This window comes from Cucurbita pepo, chromosome 11, assembly GCF_057944985.1.
Source record: "Cucurbita pepo subsp. pepo isolate OVF chromosome 11, ASM5794498v1, whole genome shotgun sequence".
In the NCBI taxonomy this organism is placed as follows: Eukaryota; Viridiplantae; Streptophyta; class Magnoliopsida; order Cucurbitales; family Cucurbitaceae; genus Cucurbita; species Cucurbita pepo.
Genome location: NC_141808.1, coordinates 15,549,021 through 15,572,271, shown reverse-complemented (window position 1 = coordinate 15,572,271; position 23,251 = coordinate 15,549,021). Strand labels below are relative to the sequence as shown.

General features: G+C 34.5%; 4 protein-coding genes across 4 annotated transcripts; 1 reads left to right on the top strand and 3 right to left on the bottom strand.

Annotated features, from left to right (window-relative positions):
- Positions 1-258: 258 nt before the first annotated feature.
- On the top strand, positions 259-4,110 carry LOC111804712 (linoleate 9S-lipoxygenase 6). The gene is made up of 9 exons (XM_087128736.1): positions 259-566; positions 645-934; positions 1,028-1,262; positions 1,435-1,773; positions 1,873-1,958; positions 2,047-2,154; positions 2,255-2,559; positions 2,639-2,902; positions 3,231-4,110. The coding sequence occupies exons 1-9, from the start codon at positions 311-313 to the stop codon at positions 3,982-3,984; spliced, it is 2,637 nt and encodes an 878-aa protein (XP_086984862.1). The 5' UTR covers positions 259-310; the 3' UTR covers positions 3,985-4,110.
- A 4,275-nt stretch (positions 4,111-8,385) lies between these two features.
- Positions 8,386-10,495, bottom strand: LOC147790425 (GDSL esterase/lipase At5g03980-like). Its single transcript, XM_087128682.1, is given in 5 exon segments — positions 8,386-8,588; positions 8,591-8,602; positions 8,678-8,948; positions 9,039-9,187; positions 10,483-10,495. Coding segments are annotated over 5 exon segments (648 nt in total).
- A 1,153-nt stretch (positions 10,496-11,648) lies between these two features.
- Positions 11,649-13,083, bottom strand: LOC111805559 (GDSL esterase/lipase At5g03980-like). The gene is made up of 5 exons (XM_087128720.1): positions 12,813-13,083; positions 12,519-12,731; positions 12,290-12,438; positions 11,942-12,215; positions 11,649-11,866 (listed from the first exon to the last, which is right to left on the bottom strand). Exons 1-5 carry the CDS (start codon positions 13,081-13,083, stop codon positions 11,649-11,651), a joined length of 1,125 nt encoding a protein of 374 aa, XP_086984846.1.
- A 5,405-nt stretch (positions 13,084-18,488) lies between these two features.
- LOC111805564 (GDSL esterase/lipase At5g03980-like) lies at positions 18,489-19,983 on the bottom strand. The gene is made up of 5 exons (XM_023690671.2): positions 19,716-19,983; positions 19,421-19,633; positions 19,193-19,341; positions 18,852-19,125; positions 18,489-18,764 (listed from the first exon to the last, which is right to left on the bottom strand). The coding sequence occupies exons 1-5, from the start codon at positions 19,981-19,983 to the stop codon at positions 18,547-18,549; spliced, it is 1,122 nt and encodes a 373-aa protein (XP_023546439.2). The 3' UTR covers positions 18,489-18,546.
- Positions 19,984-23,251: the final 3,268 nt, after the last annotated feature.

Here is a 23,251-nt window from a genome sequence, read left to right as displayed (position 1 = left end):
TTGTATCGTTACAAAGTAGTGGTACATATAATAGTCCATATCAATTATCAAAACATATACGTCGATAAAAATATAACGAAAAATAAAAATGTATAAATGATGATATCGAGGTCGAAAACTAATTAAATAAATATATCTATTATTGAGGGATTTGAAAATGTGAATGATGTGAGGTGTGGAGGTGGGTATGGCTATGAACATGTGTTGATATTGAAGAAAGGACAAAGTTTTTAGTGTTATAAATAGCATTCCCTGAAACCCTCTTCTCCAAACCATCTTCTCTAGCACTTCCAAATTAGAGACATACAAAATGTTTGGAATTGGGAAGAACATCGTAGAGGGAGCCTTGAATACCACCGGAGACCTTGCCGGCTCCGTCATCAATGCCGGCGGTAACATCATAGACAGAGTCACCCATCTCCGGGGAAAGAAGATCAAAGGGAAACTCATTCTTATGCGAAGCAATGTGTTGGATTTCACTGAGTTCCATTCCTCTCTTCTCGATAACTTCACGGAGCTGTTGGGCGGCGGCGTTTCTCTTCAGCTCATCAGCGCCACTCATGCTTGTAACATCTCTCTTTCTCTAACTCTCTCTCTTTGTTATCTCTATTTGGTGTCCACTTTGTAATGAGTGATATCCACAGCAAATGACTCACGAGGGAAGGTCGGGAGCAAGGCGTTTTTGGAGAGGTGGCTCACTTCACTCCCCCCGCTATTCACCGGAGAATCTGTGTTTCAAATCAACTTTAATTGGGAAGATGACTTTGGATTTCCAGGAGCTTTCTACATAAGAAATGGGCATACAAGTGAGTTCTTCCTCAAGTCACTCACTCTTGAGGATGTTCCTGGCTATGGAAACGTCCATTTCGATTGCAACTCATGGGTTTACCCTTCTCCACGATACAAGAAAGATCGTATTTTCTTCGCTAATCATGTAATCATTTGTTTTTCGTCTTTCTCTCTCTCTCTCTCTCTCGTCTTACTTTCGTCGAGGTTTTATGTTTTTAATGGAATTATTGGCACGTAGACATGTCTTCCAAACGACACACCAGCTCCTCTTCGTAAGTATAGAGAGGAAGAGCTCTCGAATTTTAGAGGAGATGGAACCGGAGAGCGGAAGGAATGGGATAGAATCTATGACTATGATGTCTATAACGACCTTGCTGATCCTGACGATGGTGACCATCGTCCTATTCTTGGTGGTAGCCAAGAGTATCCTTACCCTCGTAGAGGAAGAACTGGAAGACCACGAGCAAGAAAAGGTAAGACTTACTGTTTTCTAAGGTTAGATTATACTTTCACGTTTGTATTTAACTAACGTCAGGTTAAAGTAATAAATAAGTTAACGACCCATCAGTAAAAAGTTCAAATAGACATTTTTAAAACTAAGGAACTTATAATTTGAATCATGAAATCATATTTCTTTATTTGCAGACCACAACTACGAGAGTCGATTGTCACAAGTGATGAGCTTAGACATCTACGTACCAAAAGACGAGAATTTCGGGCACTTGAAGATGTCGGATTTCCTTGGGCATACCTTGAAAGCGGTTTCGATATCTATCAAACCAGGGCTTCAATCCATATTTGATGCAACTCCGACTGAGTTTGACAATTTTAAGGAAGTTGATGATCTCTTTCAAGGAGGGTTTCCCGTTCCATTTAATGCGTTTAAGACTCTCACCGAGGACCTCACACCACCTTTGTTCAAAGCTCTTCTTAGGAATGATGGTGAAAAATTCCTCAAATTTCCCACTCCCCAAGTTGTCAAAGGTAACAACATGGATATCTTTTTCATACAACATGTTTTGAGACCAAATTTTACTAGTTTTTAGTTTATTATTGCATTGATCGTGTAATGATATGGAACAGATAACAAATCTGCATGGAGCACAGATGAAGAATTTGCAAGAGAAATGTTAGCCGGAGTCAATCCTCTAGTGATTCGTCGTCTTGAAGTAATCTTAATGCAGACTCAATATCAATTTTTTCAAATCTTATTCTTTTCTTCCCATTCGTTAATTCAATTTATTTTTATATTCACAGGTTTTTCCACCGGTAAGTAAGCTTGACCCAAAAGTTTACGGGAATCAAAGAAGTACAATCACTGAGGAACACATAAAGAATGATTTGAACGGACTCACAGTCGATGAGGTGAGGTGATTTTAAATGACTTCGAAAACAAATTTGATTTTTTTCTTCTCATAGTTTAGATGAAAATAGCCAAAAATGATTTGTTGATTATGTTGGATAGGCAATCAAACAAAACAAACTCTACATACTAGACCACCATGATGCGTTGATGCCATATCTTAGAAGAATAAATGCAACATCCACAAAAACATATGCCACAAGAACATTGCTCTTTTTGAAAGATGATGGGACTTTGAAGCCTTTGGTTATCGAGTTGAGCTTGCCACACCCTCAAGGAGATGAACTTGGTGCCATTAGTAAACTCTACTTCCCAGCTGAAAAGGGCGTCGAAGGCTCAATTTGGCTATTGGCTAAAGCTTATGTAGGTGTAAATGATGTTGGATATCATCAACTCATCAGCCATTGGTATGAATCTTTCTAAATAATTCTTCAATTCCAACGTATCAATTACGAACTTACGATACCAACTCTTTTGAAATTACAGGTTGCATACTCATGCAGTACTCGAACCTTTTATTATTGCAACACATCGACAATTGAGTGTGATTCATCCAATTCATAAGCTACTCGTTCCTCATTACAAAGACACCATGTTTATTAACGCATCGGCGAGACAAGTTTTGATTAATGCGAATGGTCTGATTGAATCGACCCATTTTCCATCCAAATATGCTATGGAATTGTCATCTTACATTTACAAGGAGTGGACCTTCCCTAACCAAGCACTACCTAATAATCTCATCAAGAGGTAAATTGGTTGAACACAATTCTCCATGAGAAACACTCACACTCTTTATTAACACAAATCAAGAAGAGATTACAAGACTCTCTCTCTCAGCTTTGCATTTCTTGGGATGAAAAAACATTGGTAGGGTGGAAGGGTATTTATAGCAGACACTAACCATTTATTCTAGTAACAATTTATTCCTAAAATACCTAAATCATTTTTTTAAAATGCACCGACAATTGACTCATAGATAATTTGGTTTGACCTTATTGGACTAGTGATGATATATTAACAAAATCATCTTCGACATGAATTTCGTATTGACTTCCTTTGGGTTTGGTTTGTGTAGAGGAATAGCGGTTGAGGACTCAAATTCCCCGCATGGACTTCGACTACTAATAAATGATTATCCATTTGCTGTCGATGGGCTTGAGATTTGGTCGGCCATCAAATCATGGGTTACAGATTATTGTTCTCTTTACTACAAAGACGACAAGGCAATCCAAAACGACTTCGAACTCCAATCTTGGTGGACTGAGCTGCGGGAGAAAGGCCACGCTGACAAGAAACACGAACCATGGTGGCCAAAAATGCGAACTTTATCCGAGCTGATCGAGTCATGCACAACCATCATATGGATCGCTTCAGCTCTCCATGCAGCGGTGAACTTCGGACAATACCCATATGGAGGCTATGTTCTCAATAGGCCAACTACAAGCCGCAGGTTGATGCCTGAAGTTGGCACCGCTGAGTATAAGGAGCTTGAGTCCAATCCTGAGAAGGCCTTCCTAAGAACAATCACCTCAGAACTACAAGCACTTATTGGTATCTCAGTCATTGAAATCTTGTCAAAGCATGCTTCGGATGAGGTGTATCTTGGGCAAAGAGCTTCCATCGAGTGGACTTCGGATAAATTTGCATTGGAAGCGTTTGAGAAATTTGGGAAAGAGCTGTTTGAAGTTGAGAATAGAATTATGCAAAGGAATCAAGATGGGAAGTTGAAGAATCGATCTGGACCTGTTAACATGCCCTACACCCTACTTGTTCCATCAAGTACTGAAGGACTCACTGCCAAAGGAATTCCGAATAGCATCTCTATCTAAGTCGTCTAATTAGTATTTCAAGGGAGTTGTGTAATTTGAAGGTCGCAAATTGCACTTTAAGCTACCCATTTATGAGGAAATAAAGACCATATTGTTAGTTTAATGTAGCCTTTTAGGGTTGGATTTCAAACTCAAAGTTCATGTACTTCGCATTTCTATTTAATGAATAAAAGTTGAGTTTAGAATTAATTTCAAATTTCATTCCAATGAAAATTTAGGGTTTGAAATTATACGCTAATGATAACATCCCCAACAAAATTACGCTTGCAAAATCTACGTATCAAATGTGGTTGTCCAACTACTTGATAACACCAACTGGTCTTGTCATATATATTTCTTATTGCAAATCTCCCTACGAGAGAACTGATTTTTATACCAAGTTGTGCAAGCTCAAGATTAAATTGAGCCACCAAAGCCAACAAAATCAAATGGATTGAGATAATCATAATTCTTGAAAATAGAACAGATAAGCAAACTTGCAATGAGAAACTTATTTTCAATAATTAATGGTGAATGTGAGCACGTCTAGTGGTCGATGAGGTTAAGTCTTTCACAATATCCCAAATGTCACAACTTGGTACTCTGATACCACTTGTTGAGTCGTAATGCCACAATCTTCAATACTGTGATACCACTTATTGTGTCGTAATGCCACAACCTTCAATGGTTTGATACCACTTGTTGTGTTGTAATGCCACAATCTTCAATGCTTTGATACCATTTGTTGAATCTGCCTACCAAATGTTGTACCCTAATGCCACAACCAAAATGTTCTGATACCCAATTGTTATTTGGAAGCAGAAGCAAGATCGATCGTACTCACATACCAACAAACAAAAATTAAACAAAGAACACAAAGATTTAGGTGGTTCAGAGAGAAGAAATCCCCCTACATCTATGAGTGATAGCAATCACTATAACCAAAGTGTTTACAAGTGTATCTCTCACACTTTCACACTACAAAGTCTCTCAACAAAGTTCCTCCCAATTGTCTCTAGACAAATATAAAATGACTATGACTTCGCATCTAACCCAAATGCCACTAGACAAATACAACTTGGACAAACATTTCTATAGGCATAGCAATATTAATTCTCATATATCAACCAAATACATGAGAACATAAACAAAAAGGGTTATGAACTTAATGACTTATGAACCAAAATAAATGAGAGTTATGACAATACATCTTCATAAGAACTTACAACACTATAAATGAGTTGGGTCAGTGCTCATAAGCTTTGCAGCCCCACCAAAAAAGAGGATCCGTCAAGACGTAGAGTCGATTTTCAATTTGGTTTCAAAGATAATTGTGATGCTACTTCAATCACATTTTTATGGTGTTTTGGGTGGTGGATTCGTGATGATTTTTTTTTCTAAAAATGTAGGGAAACAAAAGGGCATTGGATTGTTATGAAAATTTAAGTAAACTATGAGCCTGAATAATTTGAGAAGAGAAAATATTGGAAACCCTTACAAATTTAAATAGAAACCTTATGCAATTTATTAATCAAAACATCGGTCACATTTAACTTACTAGGTAATTTATTAATAAAATATTTTCTATTTTGATGTGTCTTATGTCAGAATTTAGTGCAACTTATTTCTAGTTTTAATTAGTCAACATATTCGTAATCGATTAATATTTGAATAATATATTAGTTATAAAATATAACTTCGTAATCAGTTAATATTTTCCTTTGTGATTTGATGAGTAGTATATTTTATTTTATTATAAGATTTAATTAGTTTATATCTTCCTTATTTGTAGTATTAGTTCTTAGCTTAAATCCTATTTAAATGTTGTGAATATCAATGAAGATTGAACCTTCGATTTCAATTCTATTTTTCATTCTTAACTCTGTTTTGTTTTCTTGAGTTCCCAATTCTATTTCTCATTCTTAACTCTAATGAGTAGTTCCCAATTCTATTTCTCATTCTTAACTCTAATGAGTAATAATATCTTCAGATCTTCACACTAGTGATAGATATTGTGTCAGTTGGTATTAGAGCCAAGTTGGTAATCAAGGGTTTGATATTATTACTCAACATGAAAATAGTAGAAGTGCTTGGTATAGCTATGGAAAAGCTTGTTGGCAATAATCATAATTATTGGAAATTATGTATGGAAGCTTATCTACAGGCACGCAAAATTGATTTGTGGGATTTAATTGAAGGTGATGACACATCAATTCTAGTAGATACTCCACAGAAGGCTGCATTACGCCGAAAATGGAAGATCAAATGTGGAAAAGCTTTATTTACCTTGCGAACTTTCATTAGCAAGGAATATATTTATCATGTTTGTGGAAAAGCTTTATTTACCTTGCGAACTTTCATTAGCAAGGAATATATTTATCATGTTTGTGAGTTAAAGTCACCAAAGCAAGTTTGGAAAACACTTCAAAAGCTGTTTTCTAAGAAAAATAGAGCTCAATTGCAATTTCTAGAGAATGAACTAGATGTGGTAACTGAAGGTAATTTTTTTGTTGAAGAATATTTTCGGAAAGTGAAAAATATGTGTTCTGAAATTTTAGAATCAGATGCTGAGAAGACAGTGAGTGATGCTCGATTACTGCGTTATCTTATTCGTGGATTACGAAAAGTCTTTATGCCCTTTGTTTCCTCGATACAAGGTGGGCAAATCAGTTATTGAATTGGAGAATTTGGTTTCTAATCATCAAGTTTTGATTAAGCAAATGACTAGCAGCAACGAGCTTTTCCCAAAGTTAGAAGATGTGTTGTATCTCAAAGATAAAAGGAGACTGAATTTTCATTCAGAGCCTTCATCAAGCAATGAGAATCAATTCAGGAGTGAGGAGTTGTCAAAGAAGCCATTTACAATTTGTTACAAGTGTGGAAAACCTGATCATTTCAAACGAGATTGTCGGGTGAAAGTGGTGTGTGATCGTTGCTGAAAGCGAGACCATATTAAGCCAAATTGCCGAACCAAAATGCAGGAATCAGAAGCAATGAGGGATCAGGGGAAGAATGGAGTTTTAAAGGTCATGGTAAACAAGAAGAAAAATGTGAGTGGATCATCCGAGATGTATGATCATTGCAAATTAGAAGAAAATGTTATGGCAGGAAGTTGAATGACAGAAAATATAATGAGCAAGTTGCAGATATATTTACTAAAGCACTCGCTAAAGTGAAGTTTGAAGTTTTTCGTGAGCTCTCCAAGTTATTGAGAAATAAACTTGCACTATAGGAAATTCTCATAATTGAGTGATACTTATGCTAGTTTGAATTAGTTAAGATATTCTTAATCCATTAATATTTGGAGAATATATTAGTTATAAAATATATCTTAAAATATTTGTAATCAGTTAATATTTTTTTTTTTATGATTTGATTAGTAGTATATTTTATTTTATTGTCAAAGTTATTTATAGTATTAGTTGATAGCTTGTATCTTTTAAATGTGAATATCAATCAAATTGAACTTGGATCCCCATTCTATTTTATTTATGTTAAGAAAGAGGAATGGAAATAGAATTAGAATCCTGTATTCTCATTCATATTCATAACTTTTAAACAGTATATAAACTACTCACTAATACCTATCAATAAAGAAAATATAAACTAATTAAATATTAAGAATAAAAATAAAATATACTACCAATCAAATCATAAATCATAAATAAAATAATATTAAGATATAATATTTAAGATATATTTCATAAATAATATATTCTCCCAATATTATATCTCAATAGTTTCGAGTAATAATATTTCGAGTAATAATATTTTTAGATCTATTCACACTTTTGAGTAGTAGATATTGTGTCATCTTAAACCAAATTTAATACTCAAATTACAGCTCCTCATATAAAAATATAGACTCGACAACAACCAAACATGTTCATGAGGATAATTTCATTATATTTCTTAGCTTTTGGAATAATGTAATTATTGGAATATATTTTAGATAGAAATAGTTAGATTTTCAGTAGGAATTAGTTAATAGTATATTTGATATAAGATTTGGTAGGTAGAATCTCTTATTTTTAGAATTTAGGTTAGTACTTTGTATTATGTTCAAATACGGTGAACATTAATGAAAATCTGACTTTAGATACCATCTATGTTTTCCAGACTTTCGATCTCTTGAACTTTTCAATCCCACTTTTGTTTTTCATTTTCAATATGATATCAGAGCTTCTCATTCTTAACATCTAATCAGAGCTTCATTCTTAACTGTAATGAAAAAAATATCAACCAAATATATTTATATGTTTCAAAAAAAAAAAAAAAAATACTAATATTCTATTAATGAACTTTATAAAATATCACACCCACCAATAAATAAATAAATAAATAAATAAATAAATAAATAAATAAATAAATAAATAAAAAGGGGGAAAGCCAAAAACTAAAGATAAACAACTAAAACAAAATTCAAACAATGCAATGAAGTTGTGGAAAGATGTCGTGAATGAGCCAATATGCCATGAATTTGTAAGCCTTTTGAGTCAAATGGATTCCATCCCAACTAACACGTTCATCTGGATTTGAACAAACGGATACTCCACCAACTCCGCACATCTTCATGAGGCTGAAGTTGTAGTCTCCTCCAATCCCGCAACATGATTTTTGCAAAGAGTTTCATCAAACTCTAAATACAACAAACATGAATGATTAAGATATCAATTCTTTTGTATTAAGCTAATAATAATGAAGAAAACCATACCGAGGGTAAAAGCACGACGAAGGATCCACAACAATGCATTATAGTAGTCACCATATACGATTATGTGTGGATTCTCTCTCTTGAGCACTTCAATAGCTTGTTTGATTTGATCATTGTGATAAGTAGCCAGACCATTCAAATCTTTCAAACAATGAAGTTCATCATAGGCAGTTGTATCATTGGTTTGGAATCCGGTGAGATAGATGGGTAAACATCCGATTGGAAAGTTTCCAGGAACAACAACTCGAGTAGCTCCGTAGCTTATTACTTTCTGCACAAAAAAAAAAAAAAAAAAAAAAAAAAAAACTTCAGAGGTAAGTAAAAAACTCTAATTCAAATAAATATATAAACACAAAGTTACCTCAACGGCGTTCTTTATGGTTTGAACAACTTGGGGCACCATATCTTTCACCTCTTGAATAGTTTTGCCTTGGAACAACGCATAGTTATAATCATTCCCACCGATCTCGCCCACCAAGAACAAAGCATTCCTTAATTTCTCGTTGCAATCTAGAAGATAGGAGCATAATAAAATTAAAATAAACATACATAAAACAAAAGCATTGTATATATATATATATATATATATATATATATATATATATATATATATATATATATATATATATATATATATATATATATAATATTTCAAGACTTTTAACAATGGACCGATCTAAACTAGAGAAATAATTTTATAGAGTTCAAACTTGAAACTGATGTCATGGGCTCAAACTTGGATTTCAAAGGACAGAATCTAACTTTCATTAGGGATATACGAGTGACACTAGCCTACACTAATCAGGTAAGTGGTCTTACTATCGACATGGTTATATTTAATGTTGACAAGTGCCCCGTAGTTATGTACATGTCATATATATTGATATGTGTGAATTGTTTGTGGATTAATATGCTTATGATATGTTATGATATGTGAATTGTATGATAATAATTACGGTACAATGTGTTCAATGATATGTTTGAGATAGAACACGAGAAGGATGCACAAAACGAAATGTAACGATAGGAGTAAGATACGTTCATGAAACGTCAAGGTTAGGTTACATACTGAAGTGCTATGGATATGAGAGATTGATAAAAGAATACGGTTAAGTTATGGATAGAAAGGGATAGGTTTGTGATAGAACGATAGCGTTAGGATACGTTCCTGTGATGATATGACTAAGGTACGTTCATGTAACGATATGATTGTGATATGTATAAGAATGTTAAGGCTATGATAAGTTAGGAACGATATGACCACGAAGTGTTTACGATATGATATGATTATGATACGACATGTGAATGACGGATATATATATATATATATATATATATATGCTGTCGTATGATATAAAATATGTTATGGTACGAGATATGTGATAAATTGACAGGTTTATGATATGATACATTGTGATGCAATATGTTATGGTATGATATGTATATGATGAAATGTTATGTTAAAAAGCATAGAACGTTATGATATGTCTCATAAATTGTGTGTATAGAGCATGATATGAATGACATGAAATAACAATAAATGACATGAAATATAACCCCGTTAAAATTATGTATGATACAAGAACTGAAGAATGAGAAACAATATGATATAAATGATGATCGATATGAAAAATGGTATGATATGTATAGAATGCTAGCAGGATTGTATTAAATGATAATGAAAATGAAAAAATGTTGGGATCTCATGCATTATGTGTTCTCATGCATTGGGGGATACCCCTATTCCATCACGAGGGTACGGATGCGTACATCCATTAGGCAGGCGAAGTATCATTATGTTTTACATAATGCTGCCATGACGGTTACTAATTCTCTAATGGGTGTCCGGCCAAAGTTGAGCTACCAGAGAAGGCTCGTTCCATAAGAAAAGGGGCCCAGCAGTGTGCGAACTGTCTGGTGAGCCCATACTCGCACATATGGGCTGTGTGTTGAGTATATGGTACACATCCAAGCTTCCCATTAGAATAGTGTTGTATGAAAAAAATAGACTGATTGGTCCTGTCATAGCATATTGCATGTTCTTGCATTTAACCCCCAATAGTGGGGTCACTTACTGCGTATTTTTTAAAATACTGAAACCACGTGCTACCTCTATTTCAGGTTAAGGCAAGACATTCATATATGGCTAACGACGACATCGCAACTCGAGACCTTAATACATGCATAGGGTAGTCGTATCATTTTCTTCGACTAAAGCTAGAATATGATGTTTTTGATTCAAATGTTTATTTATTTTATTTAGCCTTTTATTATGTCATTTTTAAAAGTGTTTTCAAACACGCAAGTCCATGACAATGTTTTAAGTTAAAGTGTTATGTTTTACAAAGTCGTATTATTTTCAGGTTATGTTTTATGAAATTTAAATGAAGTTTCCGCATTCAATGTTTACGATATGGATACAGTAGCGACCTTAAATTAAGTAGAAAATTTTGGGTCGTTACATTTTGCATAGAATGTTTCTCGTTGTTTTATCTTAAGACTCTTATGCAAACGTATAAGTCCATGACATCGTCTTATAAAATTATTTTAAATGAGTGCTTCCACATAAAAAAAATTATGTTATGCCTAGGGTGATAGCTCTAATTCAGCAATAAATTAGGGTTGTTAGAATGTAAGAGTAATGAAACATGTTCATGATAAAAATTTCATTATATTTCTTAATTTTTAGAATAACACAACGAAAATATCAACCAAATATTAGCTAGGTTTCAAATATGTTTCAAAAGAAATTTAGAAGAATTACGAATATTCTATTAATGAAATTTATAAAATATTACAAAAAAAAAAAAAAAAAAAAAAAAAAAAGAAAGAAAAAACAATAAAACAAAAACAGAAACAAAAGCCAATAACTAAAATTCAATTAATGAACTTTATAAAATATTACACCAAAAACAAAAATAATAAAACAAAACCAAAACCCAAAAACTAAAAATAAACAAGTAAACAAAATTCAAACAATGCAATGGAGTTGTGGAAAGATGTCGTGAATGAGCCAATATGCCATGAATTTGTAAGCTTTTTGAGTCAAATGGATTCCATCCCAACTAACACGTTCATCTGGATTTGAACAAACTGATACTCCACCAACTCCGCACATCTTCATGAGGCTGAAGTTGTAGTCTCCTCCAATCCCGCAACATGATTTTTGCAAAGAAGTTTCATCAAACCCTAAATACAACAAACATGAATGATTAAGATATCAATTCTTTTGTATTAAGCTAATAATAATGAAGAAAACCATACCGAGGGTAAAAGCACGACGAAGGATCCACAACAATGCATTATAGTAGTCACCATATACGATTATGGTGTGTGGATTCTCTCTCTTGAGCACTTCAATAGCTTGTTTGATTTGATCATTGTGATAAGTAGCCAGGCCATTCAAATCTTTCAAACAATGAAGTTCATCGTAGGCAGTTGTATCATTGGTTTGGAATCCGGTGAGATAGATGGGTAAACATCCGATTGGAAAGTTTCCAGGAACAACAACTCGAGTAGCTCCGTAGCTTATCACTTTCTGCACACAAAAAACGTCAGAGATAAGTAAAAAAAAATCATAATTCAAGAAGTTAAATATATACCCAAAATTACCTCAACGGCGCTTTTTATGGTTTGAACAACTTGGGGCACCATATCTTTCACCTCTGGAATAGTTTTGCCTTGGAACAACGCATAGTTATAATCGTTCCCACCGATCTCGCCCACCAAGAACAAAGCATTCCTTAATTTCTCGTTGCAATCTATAAGATACCAAACAAAATACACATTAAAATGAAGATATATAAAAGAAAATATAATTAATTGGAGAGAAATTAGAAACCTCTTTGATTGTAGCAAATGGAGTTGAAATGAGAGAACATCCAATAAAGTTGTTGGTTGAGAGAAGAGTTGGTGAGCGGAGATAAGATTTGGTTTTGAGAAAGAAGTTGAGAAGACAAAGCCGTAGAACCAGCCACTGCGAAATTCACACCATGCCTTGTCAATGCATCTTTGTTCAAATAAGGGTTCACCAAGGGAAGTCCAGCGTCCAAAGCTGCAATTTGACATATCATTAGACACCAATTTGGGGGGCTTCACAATATTAGTACACTATAAGGTTAGAAGGAAGGGATACCAAAGTAATCAATCATGAGAAGACCATTGGAGCAGCGACCAGTGGATTTGTTGAAGAACGTTTCACCGTAAGGAAGATTAGAAAATGGGGTGTTGGGGTTTTGACGAATGAGATTTCCAGTGTCGGAAATTGAATCGCCGAGTTGGTAAATAGCGTCGAACATACAAGTTTTGAGCAGATGGGCTTTGGATGAAGGACAGCCAAGAACTGAAAGAAGAACAAGAAGAACAGCAAGAACAATAGAGGAAGAAGATTTGGTTGAAGGCGCCATTGTGGAAGAACTTCAGATGGAATTGGAATTGGAATTGTTGAATGATGGAAGGGTGAGAGGTTTGGTTTTATAGGTTACTATCCTTTCCCAATCCTTTTGAGAAAATAAAAGGGTTTTGATTTGTTTTCCAATTTCCTAAATCTTTGGAACTTCTAATTTGATTTCGAAACAACTCTGTTTTTATCTTTGATGATTTTAGTTTTGAGTAGCTTACCTTTAGGAAATATAATCTATCATAGAATGATGATATTGTAAGGGTGTTCAAAAAATTTCTTAAATCTTAAAAATCCAAAAAATCTTATAACTTTCAAAATCTAAAAAAAATTAATAACCATAAAATTTTAAGAGTACTCGGTTGGATTAAATTCAAATAAATGAAAATTTTGAGATATATTATTTATGGAATATATCTTAGATATTATATCGTAATATTCTTTTTTTTTATGATTTGATTTATAGTATATTTTATTTTATTTTCAATATTTAATTAGTTTATATTTTCTTTGTCGGTAGGTATTAGTTACTGGCTTGTATCTCATTTAAATGTTTTGAATATTAATGAGAATACACACTTGCAATTCCAATTCTATTTCTGTTTCTCATTCTTCACAAAAAAAAAAAAAAAAAAAAAAAAAAAAAAAAAAAACGAATAACTGTAACGACCCTAGATTTCTACTAATCTAAAGTAGTTATCATCATCATAACCTATGTTTTTGTGTGAAATTAAATATTTAAAACTTAATAACAAAATACTGTCATGGACTTACCTGTTCAAAAACATCTTTAAAATGACATAAATACTAAATAAAACATTAAAAGTAAAAACATCATACTCTAACCTAAGTCTAAAATTGAAATACCATTATCCTATGCACGTGTCATGGTTTGGTCTCTACTTTTAGTGTCGTCATGGGTGTCTTGCATTTACTTGAAATAGAAGTAGCACACAGTCGGAGTATTTTAAGAAATAATCAATGTAGGGTCACGGAATGCAAACACATGCAACCCATGATCCAGGGACCTATTGTTAAACCTATCATAAGAGTGGCCTCTAGTTCGCACAAAATTGGATGTGTAGTACTCTCTACACACGACGCACACGTGCGAGTGTGGATCCCCAGGCGTTCGCACCCCCCTCGACCCATCATAGTCGAGCTTGCATCATCATCATCATATCATCATCATATAACATCGTCATGTAACATCATCGTATAACATGATACAATATCATATAGCATCATCATATAACGTAGACATGTCATCATGAATGAGCATCATTTGATACGACAAAACAACTTATAATACTATTATTGAAAATTTCTTTAATGTTTATGATGTGTATCGAAATGAGGAATTTTACAATGCACAACCCCTAAGCTATGATGTGAAAGTTATGATGTGAAAATTATGCTATGAATGAAATGATTTACGAAAGTTTGTGTATGCATATTAGCGAGTGTAGTATGTGAGGAATGATACGAGTTGTTCTGCATGATTTATTTATGATAGAAAGTATGAGGACCTCATGCATAATTGTATATTCACGTACATCGGGATACTTCTCTTTTATGATAAGCACGTATACTATGAGACTAAAATGACCATCATGCTTGGCATGGTGCATGACAGTCGTTGCACTTTCTGTTAGGATTGCACAACAACGCACATATTCGATCAAGATGAACACAAAGAAATAGGAGAGAGACATGCAAGGAGCCATGTTCATTTGTCCAAGTCTATTGTGCCATATACTTGACTTTGAAGCACTCTCAGCAACCAACCGCAGCCATGTTCGTACACCCTGCAGTGGTCTATAAGGTTCCAGATTTTGTGACATGTGCTACCACCATAACAACCTTCACAATCTTCCATGAACTCTTTACAAACTCTGTTAGTGTTATCCAATTGACCAATAGGGACTAGGTTCTTCTGGAGACAAAGGAATATATCTAACATCCTTTAATATCCATTGATTTTCTGCGCGAGTTTTTATGCAGTCATCCCTCTTTCCATCAATCTTCAAGGCTTTGTTGTTGACAAGATACGCTCTCTCCAAACTTCAGACTTAAAATTCAGAACAACTCTTTATTGGATGTCCACGCTGATGATTAGAGCATCCCTAATGTCTTTGAATATATAGAATCATTGTCATCTTCAAATTTGTTGCTTCTTCTTCAATTTTGTACAATCAGTTCGAAAGTGCCTATTTTCTCCACAACTCCAACACGTTACGTTTGGTCTGTTTGAAAAATTTTCACAATTCTTTGATTTTGATCGACCTTTTTTCGAGCCCTTCAATTTACTTCTTACCCTTTGGTCAATGCTGAGAGCACTACCAGATGAATCTCCAGATTCTCGTTTACGAATACTTTCGTTGAGAACTACATCTCGGATTTCATTGAGATTCAGTTTCTTAGATCCTCGAGAACTGTTGATCGCAACAACAGTATCCCACGACACGGATAAAGATGACATCAAAATCAATGCTTGAATTTCATCTTCGAAATTAATATTCACCGAACTCAGTTGACTGGCAATCATATTGAATTCATTTATATGATCTGCAACATATCCACCTATAGACATTTGTAGATTGAACAATCTTCGCATAAAATACATCTTGTATTATAGCCGACAATTTTTCGTACATATTCGACAATCAAATGTTGTCTTCTCCTTGATGATGTTGAACGTCACGTTTCTGGACAACGTCAACCGAAAAAACCCTAAGGCCTGTCGATCCTTGGGCTTCCACTGCTCCGTCATCATGGTATCCGGCTTCTACCCTAACAAGGGTTCGTGAAGATATTTCTGGTACAGATAATCTTCAATCTGCATCTTCCAGAAGCTGAAATCGGATCCATCAAATTTCTGAATTTCAATCTTTGAAATTTTCATCTTCACAGATAGCAGTAAATATCGCCTAGCTTTGGTACCAGTTGTTAGGATCGCACAACAATGCACACACTCGATCAAGATGAACACAAAGAAATAGGGGAGAGAAAATGCAATGAGAAGTATTGACTAAAAGATTTGTATTCATGACTTCAGGTATGTACAACAAATAATGAGTAAAGTACTGGTGTTATATATGGCTTCAATTTACTCTCTATATAGTTTTAACAGTTATAACCACCTACTATATATATACCATATATTTCTACCCGCTTTTTAGTATAAATAGTCATGTACTATATATTACTCTTTTCCATATATAGCTTTACTATCTACAACAATTGAATAAGCTATAGATAGGCAGCAGACTCCATGTCCCAACCATTACGGATGTTCGACTATAATTTAGAGAACAATTGAATAAGCTATAGATAGGCAGCAGACTCCATGTCCCAACCATTACGGATGTTCGACTATAATTTAGAGGAGCTAGCCCGACCAGCAGGCTCAGGAGGTGTGCGAGCCCATTGAGCATGGGTCGTGTGTAGAGAAATACTACACATCCAACTTGCCCGAATTGGAGACCACCTAAAAGAATACTATTTTAAATGATAGGTCTCATTCATGTTGCTAACGTTTGCATTCTCTAACCTCAACAGTTGGGTCACTTGCTTACTGGGGTCACTTAAGAGCATTTCTAGAAAAGACAAAAAGGCAAGAAACCCTTGTACACCCATGTACGATTGACTGTGGCGTCGCACTAAAAACCACAGAATTTGCGGTAGAGTAGTTGCATTTTATTTTGTAGAGGTTAGGTTAGTCTAAGGCATCATTTTAATTTTTTTCTTTCGTTTTATTTTATTTTGCCTTGAATATATCTCGTTGTTTGTTCTTAAGACTCTTATGCAAACGTATAAGTTCATGACATCGTCTTATAAAATTATTTTAAATGAATATTTTTGTATAAAAAAATTAGGTCAAGTGTTAAGGATATTTAATTCTAAATTGTAGTTTACCATATATATCATATTTGATATTTTATTATAGGAAAATATCTATATATTTGTTTTATTACCATAGCTATCTTTCCATATATTGTTGTTTCCATTTATTACAGTTTCCATATCCTTGTAATTTATTTGATTATAGATAGAGAGCTTTCACACACCATTTAGGTGTGGTGACTTAAGCAAACATTAAATGGTATTGGAGCCCTTTTCGGTTTAACAACCCCGATCCTTTCTTTTCAATGGCTTTTGAATCTTCTACTGTTTTTCTCCACCACCACTGCTAGCTTTGACGCCGCAGGGGCAGTCGCCATGGCTGCCGCAAGCGGGCCCGATTGATTACTCTTCGGCTCAACCCTTTTGACCTCCAAATCACCCTTCGCCATACTCTGTACATACAACCTCACCTTTTCCAACCCAACCAGTTTTCCCTTAACCAATATAGGCTCTTTCATTTTCTTCCCAATCTTTTCTTCAACGTTCATAAGAACCCTAACCTCATGATCCTCATCAGCATTCTCATCGAAAATATACAGAATCTCGAGAAGGCTATTGACCTTCTACAAAGATTTACCTTCGAAATCTGAGTGGTGCACTGGCCTCTTCGACAACCAAGTTGCCACCTCCCTTCTCGCCAAAATTGGCTTCTTCACCCACTGTGGCAACTCTTCCGGCTTCAACATTGTCTTTGTCCCTTGCTCTAGGTTTCCCCCTTCTACTTCTTGGGTTAGAAATATTATCACCGGAGCCAAGGTAGCATCGTCGCCGAGCGACGATCCCTTTTCATGGGTTAGATATATTCTCGCTGAAGCCAAGGCAGCATCGCCGCTGAGCGACGATCCCTTTACAGTTTTCGATGGGCAAGAAAGTGTTTTTCTATGCCTCCTCCGAACCAGGTTGTTGACATCTTCACGAAAAGTGTTTCTCAACCTCTCTTTAAATTTTTCAAATTTAAGTTTCATGTTCGTTCAAATCCGACACTTGGCTTGCGGGGTGGTGTTAAGGTTATTTAATACTAAATTATAGTTTAACATATATATATATATATATATATATATATATATATCATATTTGATACTATATTATAGGAAGATATCTAGATATTTGCTTTATTATCATAGCTATCTATTGTTGTTTCCATTTATTACTGTTTCCATATCCTTGTAATTTATTTGATTACAAATAGAGCACTTTCACACACCATTTAGATGTGGTGGCGTAAGCAAACATTTTCATCAAACATATGGTAACAACTCTATTTCAATAGTAAATTAGGGTTGTTACAATATATCTTTAACCCAATTTAGTACTTAAACCACAGCTGCTACTATAAGAACATACATTGTGAGAGTAACGAAAGATGTTCATGATGATATTATCATTATATTTCTTAGTTTTCGGAATAATATAATGAAAATATCAACCAAATATATTAATACGTTTTAAAAAAAACTGAAAACGAATATTCTATTAATGAACTTTATAAAATATTACACCCAAAAAATAAAACAAAAACAAAATAGGAAAGCTAAAAACTAAAATGAAACAACTAAAACAAAATTCAAACAATGCAATGAAGTTGTGGAAAGATGTCGTGAATGAGCCAATATGCCATGAATTTGTAAGCCTTTTGAGTTAAATGGATTCCATCCCAACTAACACGTTCATCTGGATTTGAACAAACTGATACTCCACCAACTCCGCACATCTTCATGAGGCTGAAGTTGTAGTCTCCTCCAATCCCGCAGCATGATTTTTGCAAAGAAGCTTCATCAAACCCTAAATACCACAAACGTGAATAATTAAGATATCTATTCTTTTTAATTAAGATCTAATATTATTTTGAAGGAGTGTAGAAAAACGTACCGAGTATAAAAGCACGACGAAGGATCCACAACAATGCATTATAATAGTCACCATATACGATTATAGTGTGTGGATTCTCTCTCTTGAGCACTTCAATAGCTTGCTTGATTTGATCATTGTGATAAGTAGCTAAGTCATTCAAATCTTTCAAACAATGAAGATCATCGTAGGCGGTTGTATCATTGGTTTGGAATCCAGTGAGATAGATGGGTAAACATCCAATTGGAAAGTTTCCGGGAACAACAACTCGAGTAGCTCCATAGCTTATCACTTTCTGCACACAAAAACATCAGACGTAAGTAAAAAACCCTAATTCAAATAAAATATATACACGAAATTACCTCAACGGCGTTTTTTATGGTTTGTACAACTTGGGGTACCATATCTTTCACCTCTTGAATAGGTTTGCCTTGGAACAAAGCGTAATTATAATCATTCCCACCAATCTCACCCACCAAGAACAAAGCATTCCTTAATTTCTCATTGCAATCTATAAGATAGGAGCATAATACAAATTAAAATCAACATATATAAAACGAAACATAATTAATTGGAGAGAAATTAGAAACCTCTTTGATCGTAGCAAATGGAGTTGAAATGAGAGAACATCCAATAAAGTTGTTGGTTGAGAGAAGAGTTGGTGACCGGAGATAAGATTTGTTTTTGAGAAAGAAGGTGAGAAGACAAAGCCGTAGAACCAGCCACTGCGAAATTCACACCATGCCTTGTCAATGCATCTTTGTTCAAATAAGGGTTCACCAAGGGAAGTCCAGCGTCCAAAGCTGCAATAAGACATATCATTAGACACCAATTTGGGGGGCTTCACAATATTAGTACAATATAAGATTAAAAAGGAAGGGATACCAAAGTAATCAATCATGAGAAGACCATTGGAGCAGCGACCAGTGGATTTGTTGAAGAACGTTTCACCGTAAGGAAGATTAGAAAATGGGGTGTTGGGGTTTTGACGAATGAGATTTCCAGTGTCGGAAATTGAATCGCCGAGTTGGTAAATAGCGTCGAACATACAAGTTTTGAGCAGATGGGCTTTGGATGAAGGACAGCCAAGAACTGAAAGAAGAACAAGAAGAACAGCAAGAACAATAGATGAAGATTTGGTGGAAGCCGCCATTGTTGAAGAACTTCTGAATTGGAATTGGAATTGGAATTGTTGAATGGTGGAAGGGTGAGAGGTTTGGTTTTATAGGTTACTACCTTTTTCCCAATCCTCTTGGGAAGATAAAAGGGTTTTGATTTGTTTTTGAATTTCCTAATCCTTTAAGGATAAGATTCCAACTTCGCTAAATCTTCGGAAATTTCAAATTGGTTTCCTTTTTAGATTTTAATTTTTATTAGTTTTGTTTTAGGAAATATAAATTCAAATATTATTTCAAAAGAAAAAAGCTATTGAATATATAAATTTAAAATAAATGAATCTTCTCAGTTTAGGATAGGATAGATCAAATCAAATTTAAATTCTAGAAATCTATCATATATAAAATTAAAAGGTTGACAATTAATTAGACTTTTCAAAACAAAAAAAACGTGTAGCTATTTATTTGACCTAAAGTTAAAAGTTAAGAAACTTGATAAACACTTGAAAATTTTGAAACTAAATAGATGGAAACGTGCATGTAGGTAAACACTCAAAAATTCAAAAATTCAAACTTGATCGGTTTGATTTCAAAAATCTAAGTTACAAACTTTGCACGTATATTATTGAGATTTTTTTTATTATTATTATTGGAATGAGAGATCTATCACAATTGATAATACACGTTCTAATGATACAGCTACCTCGTAGCTATCTTGTATATTATGAGAAAGCTTGAAAGTTTGAATTCACTTGTCTTATCTTAGATAGAGAAATATTAGTGTTGTTCCAAATAATTAACTTGAATGTGAATGCAAGGTTTAAAAAAATGCATGACTCCATTTCCAGTGTTAGTGAGGTAGGTTGGATCATCCTTGAGATTGACAAAATTTAAGATTGTGTTTAACGAGAGAAAATTGAAGGTAAGGTACTTGTTTATTTGGATGTGGCAACTAAATGAAATTCCATCTATTTAATGTTTGATCATGCCTTAAAAGTTGAGAAAAATCTTCTAAGTATTGGAGGAAGAATTAGATTAGGTTGAGTACTTTAAAGAAGGGGATCATGGAAACGAAAAGAATATGGCTACCAACCATTGATGATTGAAAAAAACGTTGTGTAAAGTTTTTGAAGGTTTTCTATGATGTCATTAAAAACATAAGTTGTTCTTTATATCTGACTTCTAATTCTTATTTTCATGAACTTTGGGGTATTCAATAATTTTTAATTGAGTGGAGTACAAATGTGAACTATGTTTTAAGTAATATGAGTTCAAATATGAGTTTAAATGTGAACTCCAGACCAATATTTCGGCTGATCTAGCTTGGGTCTGATACGCTCCAACCCTTTCGTACTAGTTTTGACTAAGGTACGTTCACGTAATGATATGTCTGTGATAGGTATAAGAACGTTAAGGCTATGATAAGTTAGAAAACAATATGACTACGAAGTGTTTACGTTATGACTTGTTCATGATATGATACATTGTGATGCAATATGTCATGGTATGATGTGTATATGATGAAATGTTATGTTAAAAGCATAGAACGTTATGTTAGGTCTCTTAAATTGTGTGTATACAGCATGATATGAATGACATGAAATTACGATAAATGACATGAAATATAACCCCGTTAGAATTATGTATGATTTGAGAACTGAAGAATGAGAAACGATATGACATGAATGATGAACGATATCTGAAACGATATGAAAAATGATATGATATGTACATAATGCTAGCGGGTTGTATTAAAAGATAATGAAAATAGAAAAGTTTTGGGACCTCATGCATTATGTGTGCTCATGCATTTGGGGGGATACCCCTATCCCATCACGAGGATACGAACGCGTACATCCAATGGCAGGACAACGATCGTTATGCTTTGCATAGCGCTGCCGTGACGGTTACTAGTTCTAGCGGGTGTCCGGCCTAAGGGGCTCCCAGAGTATGCCCACCGGATAAGGAAGGTAGCCCAGCGGTGTGCGAACTAGCTGATGAGCCCATACTCGCACGTATGGGCTATGTGTAGAATATATGGTACACGTCCAAAATTACTCGTTAGGACAGCACCATAGGGAAAACGAAATGAAAGATAGGTCCCATAATCTCATTACATGTGATTGTTGCATTTAATCCCAATAGTGGGGTCACTTACTAAGTATTTCTTTAAATACTCAAGCCATGTGTTACTACATTTTTCAGGTTAAGGCAAGGCATTCCTGTACGGCTGACGACGGCATCGCAACTCGAGACCATGACACATGCATAGGATAGTGGTATTTATTTTCTTAGACTTAGGCTAGAATAGAATGTTTTTAACTTAAACTCTTAATCGTTTTATTTAGTCTTTTGTTGTGTCGTTTTAAAGATGTTTTCGAAACACGTAAGTCCATGGCTGTGTTTTAAGATAAAGGTTATGTTTTATGGAATTTTAATGAAGTCTTCCGCATTCAATATTTATGGTATGTACACAGTAGCGACCTTAAATTAAGTAGAAAATTTTGGGCTGTTACACGACACGTGCCCAGTGACCCTGCACATGTCATATATGTAATATGTTTGATATGTCTGATGATATGATATGTATTGCTTTATGATATGCCAAGACATGCCAAATAACATCGTGTTATAAATTTAGTATCAATTCATATTACGATGAATTATGTTATGATATGAAGTGCCACGATGTACTATGATATTGAAAGTTATGTTATGAATGAAATGATTTATGAAAGCTTATGCATGCATATTATCGAGTGTAATATGTGAGAAATGATTGGGGTTGTTCTGCATGATTTATTTATGATAGAAAGGATGGGGACCTCATGCATAATTTTATATTTACGAATCGGGATACTTCTCCTTTATGATGAGCCCGTACACTATGATACTGAAATGACAATCATGCTTGGCATGGTGCATGATGATCGCTGTACATTCGGGTGTCTGGCTATAGTCCAGAGGAGCTAGCTCGACCAACAGTCCTAGGGGGTGTGCGAGCCCGCCTAGTGGGCCCATGCTCACACGTGTGGGTCGTGTATAGAGAAATGCTACACATCCAACTTGTCTGGATTAGAGACCATCTAAGAGAATATTGTTTTAGATGATAGGTCTCATTCATGTTGCATGTGCTTGCATTCTCTGACTCCAAGAACAGAGTCAATTACTTAGTATTTCTAGAAAAGGCAAGACACCCTTGTACCGTTGACGATGGCGTCGCATTAAAAACCATGAAATATGCGTTAGAGTAGTTGCATTTTATTTTGTAAATCTTAGGTTAGTCTAGGACATCATTTTAATTTT

Coding starts and splice junctions, on each gene's coding strand:
- LOC111805564 (XM_023690671.2), bottom strand. CDS start 19,983: ATGGCGGCTTCCACCAAATCTTCATCTATTGTTCTTGCTGTTCTTCTT. Junction 19,342..19,420: donor CATTTGCTACGATCAAAGAG/GTTTCTAATTTC, acceptor CCTATCTTATAG/ATTGCAATGAGAAATTAAGG. Junction 18,765..18,851: donor TCGTCGTGCTTTTATACTCG/GTACGTTTTTCT, acceptor TGTGGTATTTAG/GGTTTGATGAAGCTTCTTTG.
- LOC111804712 (XM_087128736.1), top strand. CDS start 311: ATGTTTGGAATTGGGAAGAACATCGTAGAGGGAGCCTTGAATACCACC. Junction 567..644: donor CATCAGCGCCACTCATGCTT/GTAACATCTCTC, acceptor TGATATCCACAG/CAAATGACTCACGAGGGAAG. Junction 1,959..2,046: donor TAGTGATTCGTCGTCTTGAA/GTAATCTTAATG, acceptor TTATATTCACAG/GTTTTTCCACCGGTAAGTAA.
- LOC111805559 (XM_087128720.1), bottom strand. CDS start 13,083: ATGGCGCCTTCAACCAAATCTTCTTCCTCTATTGTTCTTGCTGTTCTT. Junction 12,216..12,289: donor CCATAAAAAGCGCCGTTGAG/GTAATTTTGGGT, acceptor TTTTGTGTGCAG/AAAGTGATAAGCTACGGAGC. Junction 11,867..11,941: donor TCGTCGTGCTTTTACCCTCG/GTATGGTTTTCT, acceptor TGTTGTATTTAG/GGTTTGATGAAACTTCTTTG.